Raw genomic sequence first — 23,202 nt, 5'->3', positions numbered from 1 at the left:
TACACTATCTTACCTTTCATTCATTTCATTTTATTATAGTGCTCAAAATGTTTTAATAATAATGTGAAAATCCCTATGATGGTTGAAATTAACAAAGGCCACTTAGTTTTGTCCTTATTCAAGGATTAATTTTAAATTTAAAATAAACAAATACACGACCAATCTTATTTCTCAAATCTCCATACCAAATTACGTTGAGATTACAATGTGAAAGAATTAAGGAGAAACAATGTTTTAAAGCTTTTTAAACATTGAAAGAACCATTGAAAAATGTTCTCATTGGAGATATGGACGTTAAGATTTATGGTATTTTCCAAGTCTTTTGAAGAAGAAACTACTCTTCTTAAAGGTAAACGATTGCCAATTTTTTCATAGTGAAAATATTTGTGAACTATCAATTCAACTAGTATGACTGGTGCTTTGGTTCAATGTGAGACGCACCGAGTGTTGATAACAGCAAAAGCCGATCAGGAATGGATGCCTTCGAATCAAGATTAATACAAACTTTCTGCCCTACGCAACAATTATTATTTAAAAAAAACAACGATGTGACCAATCTTTTGTCTCAAATTTTCATAAGAAATTGCATTGGAATCACAAAGTTGAAATACCGAAAGGAGAAACATGGTTTTAGAGGTTTCTAAACGTTTGCCACGAAAAGTCTTTTTAAGCTATATTGCCATTACAGGGATAGAATATTGTATATAAGCAAGATTGTCGGGGGTAAACGATGGCGCTTTCTCCATGACGAAAAAATTTGGGAAGTGAGCCATTCAACCAACGTGTTCAGATTCCTCAATGTCTGTCCATGTCCATCCGATCAAGGTTGTCATAATCGGGGCCGTAACACCACAGATTTCACCAAGTAATTAAAACAAATGCTGTTTTGAATCATGTGTAGAAGCTGGGTAGGCAGCGAGGTGTCTCATTTTTACCTCAACCAGGCAGTAACACCATAGGTTTCACCAAGTAATTAAAACAAATACAGTATACAGTATTGCACTATTGAATCATGTGCAGAAGCTCTGTTGGCAGCAACCAGGCAGTAACACCATAGGTTTCACCAAGTAATTAAAACAAATACAGTATACAGTATTGAATCATGTGCAGAAGCTCTGTTGGCAGCAATGTCTCAAATTTGGCAGCAAGGTATAAATTTGAGGGGCATTCTTACCTATCAAATAATTTTTTAAGACATTTTTTTAAATTCCCTTTGACAAGATGTTTTATTTTTATTTTTATCTTTTCACACGATGTTCGATTTTTATTTTTATCTATCATTTAAATTAAATATGATGTATTTTTGTTATTTTTTGTTGTAAATATGAAAATATTTTTTTGTTAATATAAACATTTTGTTTTGTCTTAGTATTTTTTTAAATTCTAGCTTAATCATAAAATACACTTTAACAAAGCAATAAATATATATATATATATATATATATATATTCCTTATTTATAGAGAGCAAAATTACATTTTGTAAATATACATATACATTTAAAAAATTTAAAAAGTGTGTTCATACAAGATCTACCCAGTGTGTTCATAACTTCATACAAGATCTGCTCATGCCGTGGCCACAAAAATAACCAGGTCTCCCACGAGAAGAGAGACATTATGCATCCAACATTGTTGATATTTTGAAAGGACATAACGCATGTAACTTTCACCCCAATATAGGATTCATTTTGGATGATGCATTATGCTTCCAACATTATTGTTAAAAGAAAATTCAATTATGGTTAAGAGAGAATTTATTTGAATAAACAAAAGGTGAAGAATAATAATTATCTCATTGCAAGTCTAAACATAATTAATTATAATTCCGTCATGTATATCTAAAAGACACTTCATTCCTGTTAATAATTTCAAAGATATACCAATTAAATATTATTTTGTTACATAATCTACTAGAATTCAGTGTCATTAACAGATTAGGTACCACTACAAGTAAATGCATGAGTGAGATCTATTTTGACTTTGACCCTAGAAGAACTTTTACTGTTTATATCGAAAAAAAACTGTAAATCCACAATCAAAGAAAATTTATCTAACAAATCCAGTGATGCAAAATGTCCTCAAGTAAACTCTAAGATATGTGATAGAAGTGTCATTCAAATTATCATGGAAAATTTAATCTAACAAATCTAGTGATTCAAAATGTAAGTAAACGACTATTAAATGTATGTCATTATTGGTGTGCCAAAAGATAATCTTGGGCTCTTTGGTTGAAAAGCTCAAACAAAAACACCAGTCTGTACACCACCATTAGCGCATTGTTAAGTAAAACGTCAGTCCACCATTAATGTTTTGTCAAGTAAAATGCTATGAGAAAAAATGCCTCAAAAGGTAAAAAGAATGTAAATTAACCAATTGAGTCAAGTTCAAGTGCAGTTGTTATGCTTCCCTCTTGGTTCAAAACCAATTTGTGACATGTTTGCTCCTAGCAAGTTGATATTTGCGACATGCTTGCTCCTGGCAAGTTGATTGTTGATTTGAGCTCTTGGTGAGCTAGCAAGCTGATTGTTGATTTGAGCTCTTGGTGAGCTAACTGTTGATTGGAATGGGCGAAGCACCAGAAATCTCATTCTCAGCTACGGACTGAAGGGTGAGAACATGACAACATCATAAAAAGGAGCGTGGGAAAATAATAAAAATCCAACGTGTACACCACCCATCATTGAAAGAATCAACTTTCATATGGGTTATTCATCTAAAACAGATGACATGCAAAAATTATCTGAATGTCACATTCAATTATAAGATGCCAAGCAGTCAACAAGCATCTTTTTTCGCATATCTTGAATTGAAGAAGAGATTCTACTAGCAAACTATAAAGGCAAAGTCGAAAAAAGTTGATTTCCGATAAATTATTCAAAAAAGTACCATGCAATCAGTTCAGTTCTTTTTGAAGATCCATAAAAATGCACTTATTATGGATGATGGTGATCACAAAAATACAGTTCTGAATCTTTTTTAAACAGTAAACAAAGTAAACACATCTGAACGGTTTCCATACAAGATCATATTTTTGCAATTTAAAAGATGGTAATGGGCTTGTCAGGCGATAATTAAATTGTAGTCCGCCGCTAAAACAACTAAACAGAAAACTTCAGGCAAGCAAACAACATGACAATAAATACTTAATTAATTTATAAGAAATCAATATATCAAAATTTATGCCACACGCATGATAAAATCGGAAGATAACGTAGGAGATGATAAAAGTTACGGCTGGATCCTGAGTTCAGCACCTGTACACAAGATGGTGGTACTAAACCTATGTCATTTGCCTGAGAACCCTGTTGTTCTTCGGCACAAACAAGGAGTTGGAACAAACTATAGACTATATATGTAAAGCCCAAATCTAATGAGACTTTTCCCAAAGACGGAGCAAGTCAAGCCTGTAATATGCCTGCTTTACTTCCCGTTCAATGTGTCTTTACCATGCAGGTCCTATGTGATCCAAGGCAGAGCCATAGTCTTTGCTGATATTCAACAGCACATGCAAGCATGTCAATACCCATTGATTCGCCTTTGAACAGAGCTGGAACGAATCTCTTTTGCCACAGATGAGTCTGTAAGACGAGAAAATGGCACAGCCTTTGGAAGAGGGGATCCTTGGCTTGAGAATCTCTGTCCATTGACTATGTGAGATGCTGATCTGGAGAATGCTTGAGCAAGCTCCACAGCTGATGCAGCTCGGCCCTGTCCGTACTTAACAGGTACATGAGAGGAATTTTCTAATACAGATGAAGATAAACTTCTCTGTGCTCCACCATTAAAACTTGCGGAATCAGTTGACTTGCGCCAGCTATCCTGTTTATCCAGGTCCTGCCGCCGTTCCAGCTTGTAGTTATCCTTACCATGCGGATTGCGCCAATTCTCAGTTCTCCTAAAATTTCTTTGGAGTTCTTGTTTCTCCATATCTACCCAGTAATCCTTCTTTTCTGGGTCAGTCCACTCAGAACGACTCGAGTCTGGTCTCTCCAAAGGTCTATTACTTGTCTTCCTATCAAAGACAATGTTTTCAACCCTGTCATCTTGCCTAATATTGTTTCCACTGCCAGAAGACTCAACGTTCACTTCAACCTCTTTATCATCCAAGGGTTCTGCATCCTTGGAAATCATTGCATTTCCCTTTGCACTACATTAAGCAGTCCGATTAAGTAAGCATAGCAAATTTATGATTTTTGCAACGAAATATACTCGATGTGCATATATGAAAGTTAACCATTAACATTAATTTATAGCATGAATGCCCAGAATACACGGTTTTGTCTTCTAGATGTCCCTAATAAAATGCTACAAAAGAACTTGTATACCTAATCACCACAACAGCTGGATCCACACTACTAATTACCACGTCATCCACACCACGCTCCTTTAATACCTGTATATCATTGCTATTCTTAATGTGAATATCCCAATGCACATGAATTCATATAGACATAACCAATTGAGCAGAAAGTAAAAGATATAAGCTAGGATTCGTTATCAGCAGAAACAAAATGAACTTACAAATTCTCGTGGTCGTGCCCCACCAAACAGAGATTTCCTAAAGCAACATCCAAAACATAAGCATTTACCACATGTAAAGGTGAAAGAAAATCTTATCTTATAATAGAAAAAACAGATGAAGGAAAATATCTCGATCTTATCTTAACCATCAAAGCATTCAATCATCAATGTATATCTTGAACAAATATCAAAATGGCGATAGTTGATGAGGAATTATTAAATCGATGATTAATTTCAGCAGTTAATACAAATGAAGCCATGGGGCTGCAACATACTAGAAGTTCCATCCTGCTGTCAGATTCACCGGAAAACTATTTTGAACATAATCTAACAGTGTGGAAACAGCACACACATACAATGTGGTATAAAAGGGGCAAATTATTAGGAGTTTTTATTGATACTCTACCAGTGTAAATATATTCATCAGTGTCCTAACAGCTCATGGAATTTCAAGACCTAGGTGACTAATGTTCTTGTCATCTCAATCAAACAAATAAATTGCTGAATTAACACTGAAATTAAATTTCAGACCATAGCACCAATCACACAATAGCTAGAAATTAAATGGTGGAAGCATAAACATAAAACAGACACACCAGTGATTACTCGTTCAAATCAGCTTTTCATTCCTCCGAAAAGCTTACAAGGAAACCTCCAGACACTGCCTAAAAAATAGCACTGCACAGTTATCAAAAATCACCATGAACTTGAGCTTTCCCATGTTGTTTGAGAGTTACAGCTGCTGAAAAACACAACAACAGCAATTCTCTTTTGTTCAGCACTGTTGTAAAAAATGTACTGCACTGTTTATAGAATCAGTACATCTGTACAGATCCATACGGTGTTGTCAGTATGAGTTATGAATGTTCGTACAAGACTGCACGAAACAACTTTCCTCACTGCCCTCTCTCTCACCATCTCTGTCACTCAACTTGCTCAACTGTTCAAGTGTGTGAGAAAGCCTCTACCTTGCCCTGAATTTTAGACTCAACTGCTAAATATAAAGCTTCCACTTTTTTATTAAAGCGGATACAAACTAGAATTACTTTCCAAAAAAACAATTACTTTTCAAAAATTAAAATATCTCTTTTTTTTCTTTTTAAAAAACATCTTGAACTACTTCTCGCATGTTCAAATTGAACATGTGCAAAAATTCTGATCTGAAATATAATTATCAACACTCCCTTTTAACAAGGAAATTTACACCAATCCTAGTTTGTCTCTCAATGCCTCAAACTTCCATGTTGCAAAGGGCTTGGTCCGAATATCAACCACCTCTTGATCTGTGGGAATATGTTGGAGCTTCAATGCTCCCTTTTGAACCCTGTCTCATTTGACATAATATCTTATCTCAGTATGCCTGGACCTATCATGAAACATTGGGTTCTCAAAGAGTTTGATACAACTGTAATTATCAAAGTAAAAGACTATAGGGTCTAACTCATAATCAAACAATCCTACAAGTAACATGTGAAGCCAGATAACCTCACAACTAGTAAGTACTAGCTGCCATGTATTCTACCACTGTTGAACTAAATGCCAACTCATAATCAAACAATCCTACAACTAACTCAATCAAATACCTTGCCCTGAATTTTACACTGAACCACTAAATATAAAGCTTCCACTTTTTTATTAAAGCGGATACAAACTAGAATTACTTTCCCAAAAAAGAAAATTACTTTTCAAAAAATAAAATATATCTCTTTTTTTTCTCTTTTTAAAAAACATATTGAACTACTTCTCACATGTTCAAATTGAACATGTGCAAAAATTCCAATCTGAACTATAATTCTCAACACTCCCTTTTAATAAGGAAATTTACACCAATCCTAGTTTGTCTCTCAATGCCTCAAACTTCAATGTTGCAAAGGGCTTGGTCTGAATATCAACCACCTGTTGATCTGTGGGAATATGTTGGAGCTTCAATGCTCCCTTTTGAACTCTGTCTCATTTGACATGATATCTTATCTCGATATCCCTGGACCTATCATGAAACATTGGGTTCTCAAAGAGTTTGATATAACTGTAATTATCACAGTAAAATACTATAGGCTCCAACTCATAATCAAACAATCCTACAAGTAACATGTGAAGTCAGATAACCTCACAACTAGTAAGCAATAGCTGCCATGTATTCTACCACTGTTGAACTAAATGCCAACTCATAATCAAACAATCCTATATTTAACATGTGAAGCCTCTACCTTGCCCTGAATTTTAAACTCAAACGCTAAATGTAAAGCTTCCACCTTTTTTATTAGACCGGATACAAACTAAAATTACTTTCCTAAAACATAATTAATTTTCAAAAAATAAAATATATCTCTTTTTTTTCTTTTTAAAAACATCTTGAACTATTTCTCACATGTTCAAATTGAACATGTGCAAAAATTCCGATTTGAACTATAATTCTCAACATTCCCTTTTAACAAGGAAGTTTGTTTACACCAATCCTAGTTTGTCTCTCAATGCCTCAAACTTCCATGTTGCAAAGAGCTTGGTCCGAATATCAACCACCTGTTGTTCTGTGGGAATATGTTGGAGCTTCAATGCTCCCTTTTGAACCTTGTATCTTATCTCGATATGCCTGGACCTATCATGAAACATTGGGTTCTCAAAGAGTTTGATACAACTGTAATTATCACAGTAAAAGACTATAGGCTCTTCCTGTCCACTGCATTGTCTGCCTAAACTGTCAGTCTGAATAAGCCTGCAACTTCACTTCATCATCTCTATGATATCTCAAACAATACTCCATTGTACATTGTACCCCTCAAATACCTAAGCACATTGTACACCAATCCTAGTTTGTCTCTCAATGCCTCAAACTTCCCTGTTGCAAAGGGCTTGGTCCGAATATCAACCACCTGTTGATCTGTGGGAATAAGTTGGAGCTTCAATGCTCCCCTTTGAACCTTGTCTCATTTGACATGATATCTTATCATGATATGCCTGGACCTGTCATGAAACATCGGGTTCTCAAAGAGTTTGATACAACTGTAATTATCACAGTAAAACACTATAGGCTCCAACTCATAATCAAACAATCCTACAAATAACATGTGAAGCCAGATAACATCACAACTAGTAAGTACTAGCTGCCATGCATTCTACCACTGTTGAACTAAATGCCAACTCAAAATCAAACAATCCTGCAATTAACATGTGAGGCCAGATAACCTCACAACTAGCCATGTATTCTACCACTGTTGAACTAAATGACACAGAAGTCTACTTCCCGCTGAACCACAATAATCCCAAAGTTAAAGCAACGCCTAGAGGCGCTCTTCCTGTCCACAGCATTGTATGCCTAAACTGTCTGTCTGACTAACCCTGCAACTTCACTTCATCATCTCTAAGATATTTCAAACAATACTCCATTGTACCCCTCAAATACCTGAGCACATGTTTTGTTGCTACCCAATGCTTTTGCCTTGGCTTCAACATTAACTAACTCAAGGTGTTCACTATATATATATATATATATATATATATATATATATATATATATATATATATATGTTCTAAAATTTGGCCAAATGAAATCGTAATCAGCCGAGCCAACCGAACCGGACTCCTAGTCGGGCCGGCTCGGTACAAAAACCAGTTCGGTGGCCAGTCTCTTACCGAACCGGCCGATTCGGTAACAGACCAGCCAGCTCGATCAAGTCCTACTTAAACTGGCCGAGCTGGTCAAACACTGTCAGTGGCGCTTTTTGGAGGGAATGTGAACCCCAAACTCATATATTTTTTGGTTTTAGGTTCTCTTTGCCCATCTAACCTCTCCCAAGCCTATAAGATCTTCATCTACCCAACCCCTCACATTTCCTCACAACTATCTCATTGCATTTGTGTGAGAATTTGTGAGGAGTTTGTGAAGAGTTGTGGAGTTGGTTTTTAGGGCAGCAGTGAAGAGTCTTAGATAATCATTGGAGCAACAGTGAGGAGCTTCTTGGGCAGCCATTAGAGCAACATTGAGGAGTTAGTTTGTTGGAGCAATGTTGAGGAAGCTAGAGCCTAGAGGTAAATTTTTTTCACTTCTAAAATCTGTCTTTGCTTGTGTTTTTTTTTTTTTTTTCAAATCTGGAAATTGAAAAGAGTAATTTTTGTAAAATAAATGAACATTTAAGAGTTTTTTTTTTCATTTTCATATTTGTTTCCTTTCATTTCCAAGTCCAAATATCAGAAAATGGCTCCTGGAATCAAAGATGTTGCTTGGGCATATGCTAAGATGATTGATAATCAAATGCATTGCAAATTTTGTCATAGAAAAATTAAGGGAGGTGGAGGGGCATTCGTAGGTTGAAACAACACTTGTATGGTATTAGAGGCCAAACTGCTCCATGTGCAACTCCATCAAAACAAATTGGGGAGATTAAGGAGTTGATAGAAAAATTTGATGGAGTTGATAGAAAATTTGAGAAGTTTGAGGAAGAAAAAAAGCTAGGCAAAAAGAAATAGATGGCTACCAAGCCCAATTCTGATTATGAGGGCTCTTCATCTATCCCTTGCACTGATGCATCCAACCCCTTTCACTATGTTCCTCCTTCTTTGGAGCCTATTCAAGAAAAGGGTAAGGGTAAAATGAAAAAAAAAAAGGTGATATCAAAAGTTATTTCACACCCTCCTCTCCCTCTAATAGTGCACATGGTCCTCAAGCTAATAGAGGTCAAATGCAACCCACTTTAGATGACCATTGGAAGAAAGAATTGAGAGAAATTGCTTGTGATTACATAGCTAGATGGTGGTATGATGTTGATATCCCCTTCAATGCTTCTTGTTCACCATATTATGAACCTATGTTTGATGCCATATTTGCTGTTGGAAAGGGCTTCAAAGGCCCTACTATGCATGAGTTAAGGGGATCTCTTTTGCAAAAAGAGGTTTTGTCCATTGATGAATATTTGAAAGATTTCAAAAGCTCATGGGCAAAAATTGGATGTACCATCATGTCAGATGGATGGACTGATCAAAGGAACTGTACCATCATAAACTTTCTTATCTTTTGCCCACAGGGAACCATGTTTCTAAAATCATTTTATGCATTTAATAGGGTGAAAGATGCACTCTTTTTGTTTCAGCTTTTGGATGAGGTTGTTGAAGAGGTGGGGGTGGCTAATGTTGAGCAAATCATCACAAATAATGTTAGAGGAAAAACAAAAAACCATCTTTTGGACCCCATGTGCTGCACGTTGCATAGACCTCATGCTTGAGAATACTGATAAAATAGATTGGGTCAAGAACATTGTAGAGCATGCCAAAAGCATAACAAAATATATCTACAATCACTCATGGATTTTGAACCTGATGAAGAAACACAAAGGGGGCAGGGACATTATTAGGCCTGTTGTCACTAGATTTGCAACTCATTTTTTGACATTGCAATCTATGCTTTCCCAACATAGAAACTTGCAAAGGGTGTTTTTCAGTGATGAATGGAATGAATGTCAATGGTCTCGCAAACAGGATGGCAAAGATGTGAGAAAGAAAGTTAATGAAGAAATATTTTGGAAAAAGGCAGCAGATATTGTGAAGGTTGTTGAGCCACTGGTTAAGGTGTTGTGGTTGGTGGATGGGGAAAGATTGGCTATGGGCTTCATTTATGAGGCTATGGATCAAGCAAAAGAGCAAATAAAGGCAACATACAAGGATAGAGTGGCTAAGTATGGGCCCATTTGGGAAATCATTGATCAAAGATGGAACAATCAACTCCAGGGAAAATTTTAAGAACCCTGCCTAAATTTACATGTATAATAAATGGGCGAATCTCCATGGTATATAGGAAAAATGGAAGGCGATTTTATCAATAATATGATATGTATATATAATTTTTTGGCGAATCTCTCACCAGGCATGGCGAATATTTTACTCAATTATAAAATCTTGTGTTTATTGAATACACAAATGAAATCATTGCATTTCTTTAAAATATCGTTTGAAATCAAAATTACCGAAATTACATATCGATAACCTAGTGGGTGTAGGATAAAATTCACCCGTGCCATTCACAGAAAGCATGAGAAAAAACCTAATACTATATATAAAACCAAGAAACATTCAAACTCATCACTTCTAGGGACCTCGTAACCACCCTGCCAATACACAAGTATGTTCCTGTTTGCAAAAATTACCCAAATTACAATCTGTTTACTCCACTTCTAAGGACCTCATAACCACCCTGCCAATACACAAGGTATGTTCCCGTTTGCAATTAGAAAAATTACCCAAATTACAATATGTTTACTCCAGCATATGTTGGAAAGGATGACTAGTGCAATCAATCCATTCCTTTTAGCCCTGGATTTGTTTCAGTTTAAAGCAGAAGTATACAAATATACTTGTCCAATGTCTATGCTTTAACCATTCACCTTAAAATGTTTTTACAATATAATTTCCTAAGTCTATTTAATATCTTCATTATCATAAAAACCAACCTATATCCATCTTAACTCCACATCTACCACTCTTAGGGGGATGAAATCTATTTATCCCTCTGAGCACTTGGTAGACCCAGAATTAAGATGGATCTAAGATAGAATTTCCCCTTTAAATAGTCTATGCTCACATGAATACCATGGGTCAATACCATGGGTTATCATAAACCTGGAGCTTAAAAATTACTATTAGTAATTTATAAAAATTAATAAAATTAATAGTTGATTTTTATTTTATTTTTATTTTAACCAAGCTAAAATGTTTAACATACATTAAATTACAACATCCATTTTTACTCTTGATCGGATCAAATATTTTTTTCACTCTATGCTAGTTTGCATATCACGATATTTGATACCTCTCGGGGGTTAGTAGATCCAGAGTAAAGATGGATCTATGCTGGTTTAATTCCCCCATTTAAATAGGCTACATTCCAAGTGAATACCATGGGTCAATACCATGTGCCATTTTGGTGAATACCATAGGTCAACACCATGTGCCATTTTTATTTTTATTAATACTAATATTAGGGTTAATAATGTTTTTTTGCATGGTATTAATAACAATCTAGTCCATGGTATTTGTCCCATAGTATAAATATAAGGTGACTTATGGAGTAAATATAAAAAAATGTTTTATTTGTTTACCATACCTCTCGTTTATTTATATTTTTATTAATTTACCATACCATTCATAGATACAAGGTGACTTATGGAGTAAATATAAAAAAATGTTTTATTTGTTTACCATGCCTCTCGCTTATTTATATTTTTATTAATTTACCATACCTCTTTTACAAATATGGTATTTGGTCCATAGGATTCACTTAAATAAATTATAAAACCTCTTTCTTGAGCCTTCATAAATAGAACGAGGGTTATGGACTAAATATAAAAAGAGGTTTTATTTATTTACCATGCGTCTAGTTTATTTATATTTTTATTTATTTACCATACCTTTTGAGTAAGTATAAAAAGACGTTTTATTTATTTACCATACCTCCACTTTACTTATATTTTTATTTGTTTACACCCTTGCATGTATATTTTTTTTCCAAAAGAAAAAAAACGAACTTTTTTATAAATGATAAAAAAGCTACAAGCAGATGAGTAAACATTCAGAAAAATCTGTAGTGTTGAGACCTACAGCAGTCTCAAAAAGAGAAAACCGTCTCCTCTGTACACCACCAACAGGCAAAATAACCAGAAAAACATTGTTCGCCAAAAACCGGCACAGAACATTACCTATCTGGTTTGTTTCAACCAGATCAGCCTAGTCATAATAATCACATGTCAATTCCAATTCGTGGGTCTCCTTTCAAAGGAAAACAACCCACAGGAAAAAACCAAAGTCTCCATATGCCCTTGTCCAAGTAAAACAAAAACAGAACAGTAAGCATCTACATTTTATAAACTGCCATCTACAGATGAGGAGAAATATCAAAAAATACTCTAAGCCAGCTGATAATATAAGGTTAAGTGTACGGTGGGAGATCCGACACACGGATCTGATCCTGGATATGTTCAGTTATTCTCCACGAGCCCATAGCTTGCTGCAGACCTTCTTTAGAAAGCCTGTCTGCTGTTTCATTCCGGTCCCTGTAGATATGATCAATAGTAAACACATTAAAATAGAGCTTTAAATTGTGGATCTCTTCTAAAAGCGGTCTCAGCAAGTAGTTCTAACATCTATGTTTTCCATTGACCCAGTTAACTACATTCAATGAGTCCCCAAAGATCTGAACTGTGAAGATATTCCTGTGAATAAGCCAACATAGGAGTTTTAAAGCAGAAAGTTTGGCATAATTGTTTGTTCCGGTTCCAAGACCCACTGATGCTTTTAATGAATGAGAAGTATTTAGATGGATGATCATCCCTGCTCCAGCTGTGTTGTTTTGAGCTGCCCCGTCAAAATAGGCCCAAGGAATCCCATTTCTGATCTGTTCTTCTCTGCTCTGGGTTGTTTTTCCGAGGTTCTTCAGGCTCCGAGATACTAGACAAGATGGCTGAGCTTTGGATAGCAATTGCTTCAGCTGGGGTGGATCTGTCTCTAAAGATGCTTCTATTCCTTGCTATCCATATGCCCCAGCATATAATGGGAGGGAGATTCCTCAAATTCCCCTCTGAGTTGTGGTTCCACCAATTTTCCCAAGCTGCTAAAATGTTCTCCCCCTCCCATCTTACCTGCTTCTTTAGTAATTTTTGCACCTCTTCCCATACCTTTCTTGCGAATGGACAAGCTAAAAACAAATGCGAAATGGATTCGGAATCTGATATGCACAAGGGGCATCTGCCTGGACCCTGTTTGAATCTAGATTGAAGAATATCCCATGTTGGTATTCTTTTTTTAACACACACCAAAAAAACAATCTAGCTTTTTTAGGGCATTTTAGTTTCAGCAAAGGTTTTGCCCACCATTTGGGTCTTCCCACCCCTTTTTCTTCATTAAGAACTTATACCCAGCCTTTGGGGAGTAGGTTCCCGATTCAGCATGAGCCCATACCAATAGATCTGGACTATCCTTTATTCTAACATTGGATCTTGTGAGTTCCTGGAGGAACACCTGCCACTCGATTCTCCAGAGGGGACTTATATCTAGTTCTTCTCCCGATTTCCAAGCTTGCCCCCATATGGAAGATTGCCCTACGTTCGCTATCTAATTTAGATATGAAATTCCTTTTGATTCCAAATGATCGATCAGACCAGGGGACAAAGCAAAATATTCATTGCATCCCACCCAAGGGTCCCTGCGTATCCGCAGATTTTCGCCATTTCCTACCTGCCATGCCAAACCTTGTTCTATGATTTTAAAAGCCTCTGTAGTGGCTTTCCAAATCACTGAAACATTTCTTCCTTTTTTATTTGGGTTCCAAATCCAATCTTCTAGAGGAACAAGGTCAATATATTTGCGCTTTACAACTCTGGTCCATAGATTCACCCTTGCATGTATATAAGGTGACCTATGGAGTAAATATCAAAAAATGCTTTATTTATTTACCATACCTCTCATTTATTTATATTTTTATTAATTTACCATACCTCTTTTATAAATATGGTATTTGGGCCTTTGGCCCATAGGATTCACTTAAATAAAACCTATTCTTCAAAATGGGCGAATGGAAGGTTGTAACTCCTAATTTCAAGGGCTAAATTTACTTTTTTTACCCTCTCCCTTAAAATAAGGTGGGTTATTTGAGGTGATTTGTAAAAATGTACTATGATACAAAATATTCGCCCACTAAAAATTTAAACCCCTTAATTTCGCCAAAGGGCGAACATTCGCCCCTAAAATCACCCCTAATCAACTCCATCGCCCTATACATGCAACTGGGTTTTTTCTGAACCCAAGGTATCAATATTAAGCTTTGGAGGCAGAAGCTTTAACTAGGGAGGTTAGAGATGTATTGACTCACTACATTGACCGCATGGTCCCTAAGAAGAGTGACCAGCTGGAGATACACCAACAAATCACTTGTTTCAGAAAAGCCACAAGTACCTTGGGAAAGAACCTAGGAAAGATTGCAAGGGAAGCAAAGATGAGCCAGGTAGACAAACAATTTCAATTTTTAAATTCTTATTTTTGTTAAATTGTTTATAATTTGAAAGTTCGATATAATTTGTTGAGCCAACTCATTACACATCTATGTTTTTTGCAGCACAATGGTGGGAGGCATTTGGTAGCCATTGTCCTCAATTGCAAAAGTTTGCAATCCGTATTTTGAGTCAAAATTGCAATGCTACTGGGTGTGAGTACAATTGGTCTATCTTTGAGAGGATTCACACAAAGAAGAGAAACCGTTTGGAACCAAAACGATTAAATGATCTAGTCTATGTCCAATACAACCTCCGCCTAAGACGCAACCAACTGTTGAACAAAAGACCTGATACAAATCCCATTATGTTAGAAGATATTGATACAACATCAGATTGGGTAGCGGAGAGTCATCCAACAGAGTTTGATTCTAATGAGGATACTGGTCTTGATTTGGATTTACAGATGGAGGCATTAGTTGAACATAATGTTCAGTTGAATGCAGATCCACTAGTACCAAACCCAGCCCCATGTCCTCCAGTTGCAAGCACTTCCTCTACTCAGCCACAATGGAAGTGCATATCTCGTCTATCTAAACGTGCAGTTGATGCACCTGCTAGTGCTACTACTTCTACAGTTGCAGTTGGAGTGGTGATGAGGAGGAGTCATGGGTTTCCGTGTCTGACTCTGATTTAGAGTTTGAGCCAAATGATGTTGGTTTCTCTAGCAATAGCCAGTAGTACTAGCAACTAGTGATGTTTTACTTTTGTTGTAGAGGGCCATAGGCCATTTAGAGCCTCCTTGATTATGTGTTTTTGTTCTGATCTCTATATCATGTGTGCATTTGACAGTGTAGTGGGTGCCATTTTGATATAATGGACATATCATTGAGCCTACTTTGATCATATGTTGTCTTATCTCTATTTCTAATGCGTTGTGTTTGGAAACATGAATGAAAATCTTTAAAATTATGTTTTTTCATATAAAAAATTAATGTATTTTTTACAATGACCGAGTCATTGAAATCAAACCGGCCGAGTTGATACCGAGCCAGAGTTGGAGTCGGAGTCGACCCTCAGCCGGTTCCGAACCCGGGTCAGAGTTTTAAAACATTAATATATATATATATAGCCTAGTACTTGACCAAATACATCAAGGAACCCATCAATTGTTTATACATTCATGGGATCCACTTAACTCTAAAGTTGAACTTGTCACCTTCTTCAAAGTAGTGATTATGGGTTTGGCTATAGGTTTGCAATCCTCTATCTAAATCCTCTTCAAGATTTGAACAACATGCTTACCCTTCCCAAAAAAATCTCCATTGGTCTCTGCCAAACCTCCAACCCCAAAAAGTAATGCATTAAAAGGAAGCCAGTGGGGGAAGAGGATGACGTCCATAAAATAATGTATGTACAATTATACATGGGTCCTCAATGAGGAAATATAAACACAAAATTTGTTTGCTCTACCATAACTAGGCTTGCAACAAATTTTCTATTTTTGCAGTCCATTTGTGCCCAAATATGCATCTTAAGAGAATGTTCATTAGTTATGATTGGGCATAATCAAACGGCAGCAATAAAATTGATGGCATGGAGCTTGTTTCACTTGTATGTAACAATGTTTTATGGAGGGGAGCAAATGAGGTGATTGCCATATCAAGGTTACTAGTTAAGATATTCTAGCTGGTTGATGAGCGAAAGTGCCCTATAGGATACATACATGAGTCATCTACAGAACCAAAAATACAATTCGATCCACATTTGACAACGAAGGAGGAGAAGCACATGCCATTCTAGGAAATCATTATTTCAACGGGCAACATCAGCTTCACTTATCGTTGCATGTTTTTGGGTACTATCTCAAACCCAGTTTCCTATGATCAGACATTCAATGCCAATAGTGAGAATATGTCTTTCCCTCTGCATATAGAGGATGTTCCCTGATAATCCAACTCTAGAGACTATCCAATACCAAGTATAAATATACAAGAGAGCTGACAAGCTATTGGTGGTTCAGTTGACATAGACAGTGTTACCAAGCAAATTTCTAGATTTTCTCCATATCCATTTTTAGAACTTTCCATGCATTTTACCTTAGTATGCTTTGAATACATACATACATACATTTACTAAGACTATCATGCTTTGAACTCATGCCCATGCTCTGATACCAAACTTGATCTAAATGGGAAAGTTAAAACAAAGTGTTTGATGATTATGAGGTAAATTGCAAGTTAACCATGAGTTTTTCTGTCTTTATATGTAATTCATGAGCTTACAACATGAATTAAAACATTGAACAACATCATAACAACAAACAAAACATCACCATAACAGTAATACACTCAGCAATTGATGAAGGAGTTCACCCCTCCTGGGCTACATCTCCTTGGTCCAACTTCCAATGGCTTGACCCAATCTCATTATGCTCAAAAGACTTCAATGATAAAGAGTACATAAAGTGTGCTGACATAAAGAGTGGCTAGTTTCCCCTTCAAGGAAACATTCTCCTGCAAAGAACTCTCACTCTAAAAACATGACAACCTACAATCAATCATGAAACAATCAACAAGAAAAGGGATCTCAAATCAAGACCCCATACTCCATCTGACTATGAGCAAAACAAGTACCCTCCTGGGCTACGTCTCCTTCGTCCAAATTCCAATGGCTTGACCCAATCTCATTCTGCTCAAAATACTTCAATGATAAAGAGTACATAAAGTGTGCTAACATAAAGAGTGGCTAGTTTCCCCTTCAAGGAAACATTCTGCTGCAAAAAACTCTCACTCTAAAAACATGAGAACCTACAATCAGTCATGAAACAATCAACAAGAAAAGAGCTCTCAAATCAAGACCCCATACTCCATCTGACTATGACCAAAACAAGTACAACAATTCACTTTAAGTACTAAAAGAGAACTTTCCTCAACAAGACATAATGAGAAAAGATAAACATGAGCTACAAAATAGTTGTCACAGCTGCTGCAGAAAACATATGAAGGCTAGAAAACCCCTACAAGCTCCTCTCCATTTTCATATGCCTTCAAAAATTGATTCAACCCACTAATTGATCCTAGCACCCATAGACTCAAAGCTGCAAAAAGTCTCTTCAAAAGTGCTCCAATCGTTGTAAAACCTGTTCCATTAGCTTCAGAAGACCCAAAAGTGCTTATCTAGCCTCTTCCTGCTCCTGAAAAGACCAAAGAGTAGCTAGTTTCCCCTTCAAGGAAACATTCTCCTGCAAAGAACTCTCACTCTAAAAACATGAGAACTTACAGCCAGTCATGAAAGAATCAACAAGAAAAGGGCTCTCAAATTAAGACCCCATACTCTATCTGACTAAGAGAAAAACAAATACAACAATTCACTTGAAGTACTAACAGAGAACTTTCCTCAACAAAACATAATGAGAAAAGATAAGCATGAGCTACACAATAGATGTCACAGCTGCTACAGAAAACATATAAAGGCTAGAAAACCCCTACAAGGTCCTCTCCATTTTCAAAAGCCTTCAAAAATTGATTCAACCCACTAATTGATCCTAGCACCCATAGACTCAAACCTGCAAAAAGTCTCTTCAAAAGTGCTCCAATTGCTGTAAAACCTGTTCCATTAGCTTCAGAAGACCCAAAAATGCCTGTCTAGCCTCTTCCTGCTCCTGAAAAGACCAAAAACTGAAGATATGAGCTTCCCTAGCCTTTTTGCTAGTCGCTCTACAATTTCCCCAAAATCTGGCATTGGTCCTACAATTTCGCCCCAAAATCCACTAACTGAGCGCCGATTCCGCCAAACTCTAGGGGAAATTGTTGGAGCATTTAAATGGCCTCTAAGGCCTTAACTCCGAAAATTGTGGTCACATGGGGGGCCATGGGGGGGCCAAGTACCCGAGAATTAGGAAGCCAAATTTATTCCATATTGTAATATGCATTTCCATTTGTCGACATTTTAGTAAGCATCCTAAATTTTGGGATGAGTAGTTACATCATATTTAGTATGTTACAATTGTGTCAAGCACTCATTTACACAAGTATTTCCATGTGAAGCTTGTTTGGGTTATTTGCCAAAGTCTTTTTTGATTTAATCCTTGGTAAAGATTTTGAGAAAGATCGCCATTGGATTTCATTTTTGGGAAGGATGTTGCTATTGATGGCCATAGCAACATAGACAAAGCAAGTTCATTGAGCAAATCCAATTGGTACATCAAAGAGTTCAAGATCAGATTGAAAAGAGCCAAGGCAAGTACAAGTCAAGGCACGACAAGCATCGGGTAGATTACAAGTTCCAAGTCGGTGATGAAGTTCGGGTTCACATTAGCAAAGAGAGGCTCCAAGGAGAAGGTAAAAAGTTGAAACCAATTCGATATGTCCATTCAGAATTCTAGAAAAGATTAGTGACAATGCCTTCAGGTTGGATTTGCCTTCATATATGCAAATTTATGTTGTTGTTAATGTGGAAAATTTAAGATTGTATGAGACTCCTTTGATTGAAGATCAAGGAGAGAATGCTCAAATTCCTTCCATTGAGGATTTCTCTCCTGAGTACCTTGAAGAACTACTGGAAGACACCATTCTTGACAGAAGAACAAGGACTTCAAAATGAGTGAGTGTGGACTACCGTCATGTGGGGCTCAAAGGAACCAATACAAATAAGGCCAAAAGGATCGAGATTGGAAAGGTGAGGCAACTATACCCCCATCTGTTGAACAACTGAAAGTGATCTTGTGGGGTCCAAAAGCTTCCAATGGGGAGGAGTGATCAGGTGCTCAAAATTCAAAGCTGTCAGATCAGTGTGGAACCTGAACGACAGTGTAGTACTCATTGTTCTTAATCCAGCGCAATTCGTTTCACGCAAAACGGACTCCGTATGCTCCCAAAAACACGTTCTGTATGTTTTCTCAAATAGGCAAATTTGGCGGAAAAAATTCACCACTGCACAATAAGTAGCATGTATTGCTAACATGGCAGGTTGACTGGACTGCCTACATGGCAGGCTGACGCGGCAAGGTGACTGGGCATATGATTGGACTCTATCGAATTACGTGTTGACACATGGCAGCTGACTTAGTGTGTTTTTATTGATTTTTGGGTGACAATAACAGGCTTCCACGTGGCACAGCCAGGGGCCACCACGTGGCAGCCCAAGGGCCACCAAAATTATGTTGAGGTCCAAGTAGCAGTGGGCGGGGTCGAACCCGCGACCTCCAACACCAAGTCCAAAGCCTTCACCAACATGCCAACCATTAGTTCTTAACATATATGGTCTTCGGCATGTATTTAAACACTTTGACAATTTTTCTCGGAGTTTGGTGGAAGCGGGGCTCCGTTAGCAGACTTTGGGGCAAAATTGTAGGACTGGTGCCGTATTTTGGGGCAAAATTGTAGGACCGATGCCGGATTTTATGGCGAAATTGTAGGAAATGTACCAGATTTTGGGGAAATTGTAGAGCGACTAGCAAAAAGGCTAGGGAAGCTCATATCTTCCTCAGTTTTTGGTATTTTCAGGAGTAGTAAGAGGCTAGACCGACATTTTTGGCTCTTCTGAAGCTAATGGAACAAGTTTTACAGCCATTGGAACACTTCTGAAAAGACTTTATGTCAGCACACTTTATGTCCTATTTATCATTGAAGTCTTTTGAGCATAATGAGATTGGGTCAAGCCATTGGAAGCTGGACCAAGGAGACGTAGCCCAGGAGGGGTGAACTCCTTCATCAATTGCTGAGTGTATTACTGTTATGGTGATGTTTTCTCTGTTGTTATGTTGTTGTTCAGTGTTTTAATTCATGTTTTAAGCTCATGAATTACATATAAAGACATAAAAACTCATGGTTAACTTGCAATTTACCTCATAATCCTCAAGCACTTTATTTATATTCTGAATTCGAATTTAGCACAACAAACACTAACTTTCCCACACACACAGAGATAGATGTCTACATATATGTATGTATAAACATGTATCATAGATATGTATATATATAATAAACATGTGTGTATAAACACACACATTATATACATCTATTTGTGTGTACTCTTTGTTAAATTTCCAATACCAGTCCAAATTTATTTATACCTCAACAATTTGTATTCCCAAAAAATTATTAATTGAAATTATGATTTTTGGTGAAAATAGAATATCTTATATTTAACTTTTGAAATAAAATATTTGGAGCAGAAAAACAAAATCAAAGAGATCAATCACATTACAACAATAAGTATACACCCATAACAATTTTCCTTTGTTAAAATCCTCGGGAAAAGTTGGGCCTAGACCCACATATGAGAAAAAATACACAAAAAATGCACCGCTAGAACTTGTAACTTAGCCCCCAGTGGAAAAACTCAGCCCAAGGAATTTGGCCCACCAAAAAATCAACCTCCTGAAGAATTCGGCCCTGGAGAAACTCAAAACCTAGCACCAGCAAATTGCCCCTCCTTTCCTCCTTGTATAACCCCTGCACACTCAAGAAAATTGGCCCACTAAATAAACCGACCCCTCCCCAACTCGGCATCTTTGCACTTCAACTATTCGGCCTCTCAATTTCCTAAACTTGGCCTCCTGGAAATACTCCCGAAATTTCCTTGCACTCTTCCTCCCTTCTCTTCAGTCTAGCTAAGCCTCTCACTCTAGAGAAAATCGTTTCCTCCACTTGTATGTCTTCACCTCTCCCTTAGGCTTATTTTATAACTTCATTAAACCAAATACCTAACCCTAATCTCCTAAGTGATTGATGGTCGAGTTTAAATCATGCCTCACTTGAGAGCAATAGTTGAGATCATATCTAAGTCATTTAAATAAATTTATTATTTATCCTTAGTACTTTGGCTTAGTAGTCCACAAAAATTAATTGACTTTATTTATTGTACTTTTCCTAAGTTAGACTTAGGAATGTTATGAATATAATATATACAAATAATAGAAATAATCATAATAATGATTAATGAAATAATAATTAGTTATTGAAGAGACATGTCCCAAAGGACATCAATAATCGTGACGGGGCACCTTGCCTAATATATAAGCAAGACCCTCATCTGTAAATATATCATATCATTACTCTTGTACACTCAAATATTCTATATAAATATTTCTTGTCCTATAATGGATACTTATATACTCCAAATATTCTGAATATTTATGTTGTGTATATGACCCATGTTTGTTACACTGGTATCAGTGTCGCATTCTCTAATCCAAGCCTTTGGCCTTCAAGTCTTTGTTGAATTCGTTATTATTGCGAATTGGGGCTTTTAACCACAAAAAGTTGTTTGAAGATTCTCCATTTTGTCACTAGACCTTCAGCCATTTAAAAAAATTATAAATAAATAGAGATATATAAAGGGTCATTTAAAAAAGGAAAAAAACAATATATATATATATATATATATATCTATATATCTATAAAGATACAAAAAATTAAAAATGTTATATATATATAATGATTAAAAACATTAAAAGAAAAGAATAAAATAATTTTAAAAGGGGGCAAAAAAGCAAGTACGCAACTGTCGATGGGCTTCCCAACACACACTACCACCATTGACCAACGTTGCCACCCTGTTCATCAACTGCATCAATCAGCACTACCATCGGCCAGTCTACCACTCGACAGAGCCCCGCCACCATGTTCGTTAGTCGCATCGATCAATGCTACCATCAACTTGTTTGCCACTTCACAAACCCCCACCACTCTACCAGTTATTGCTACCATTGTAAATGCCCCCATTATCAAACCTTAGTACCTTAATCTTCTTCCCGATTTAGTTCTCCACAAGAGCTTTGAACTCTTGAAACCGACCGAAAACGTTACCCCTGGTCTTGAGGAAGTAGATCCAAGTCTTCCTACCATAGTCATCTATGAATGTCACAAAGTACCCAGACCTTGTGATTGATTCCCCTAACATAGGACCACATATATTTGAATGCGCCAAGTCTAAGATCCCCTTGGACTTGGTCTCACTGTGAGGAAGCATTGCCATGGCATGCTTGCCAAGAGCATACCCTTTGCATACTCCCCCTTCTTCCACCTTGATCTCCGAGAAAATTGTAACCATCCTCTATAACATAGGAAGAGCACTGTAGTGTAGGTGTCCCATCCTCCGGTGCTAAAGCTCAATATGGCTATCACTCTCATGTATAAGGGCCTTCACTGGTTGTCCTCTCCACAAATATACATTATTCTCCCTACTCCCAATTACTCGCCTCTTGTTGGGATCAACTCCTTTCGACGTAACAACTACTTCACCTCTCCTAAAGTTGACCTCTAATCCTCCGTCCTCCATGGCCGAAGTTGAAAGGAGATTATTTTCCAACCCTGGTATAAACATCACTTGGTTCACCTCCATGATACTCCTTGAACTCATTTGAAACTCAATGCTACCAATACCCTCTACTACATACTCGGTGTTGTCTCCAAGCTCCACATGTAGGCCTCTAGACTCTTTGGCCATGTTGGTGAAAATATCTCGAGATCTCGTCATGCGACGAGATCCTCCATTGTCCACAAACCACACCCATCTCGTAATGGTGCTAGAAAGGCATGACACCAAGGCAAAGTTCCTCTCAAACTTCTCGACCAACTCATACATCTATGATGTGGTTGTCATAGATGTCTTTTCCTTGCCCTTCTTCATGTTTGGACATTGTCCCACAAAGTTACCAAACTTACGACATGGAAAGCATTTTACTTTGCTCATGTCCTTCTCCTT

General features: G+C 36.9%; 1 protein-coding gene across 1 annotated transcript in view; it reads right to left on the bottom strand.

Moving 5' to 3' along the window:
• Positions 1 to 3,131: 3,131 nt before the first annotated feature.
• Positions 3,132 to 23,202, bottom strand: part of LOC149232122 (eukaryotic translation initiation factor-like protein) — a 38,869-nt gene continuing 18,798 nt past the window's right edge. The window contains exons 4-6 of the mRNA XM_089379360.1: positions 4,523 to 4,559; positions 4,327 to 4,394; positions 3,132 to 4,148 (exon numbers count right to left, since the gene is read on the bottom strand). Coding sequence (XP_089235486.1) covers positions 3,518 to 4,148; positions 4,327 to 4,394; positions 4,523 to 4,559 — 736 coding nt within the window. The 3' untranslated portion in view covers positions 3,132 to 3,517. The remainder of the gene's footprint in view (positions 4,149 to 4,326; positions 4,395 to 4,522; positions 4,560 to 23,202) is intronic.

The sequence above is a fragment of the Pinus tabuliformis genome, chromosome J (genome assembly GCF_031772625.1).
Source record: "Pinus tabuliformis cultivar Carrire ecotype Pingquan chromosome J, CPIR1, whole genome shotgun sequence".
Taxonomy (NCBI): domain Eukaryota; kingdom Viridiplantae; phylum Streptophyta; class Pinopsida; order Pinales; family Pinaceae; genus Pinus; species Pinus tabuliformis.
Note: the sequence above shows the minus strand (reverse complement) of the source record. Positions and strands in the feature narration are given on the sequence as shown.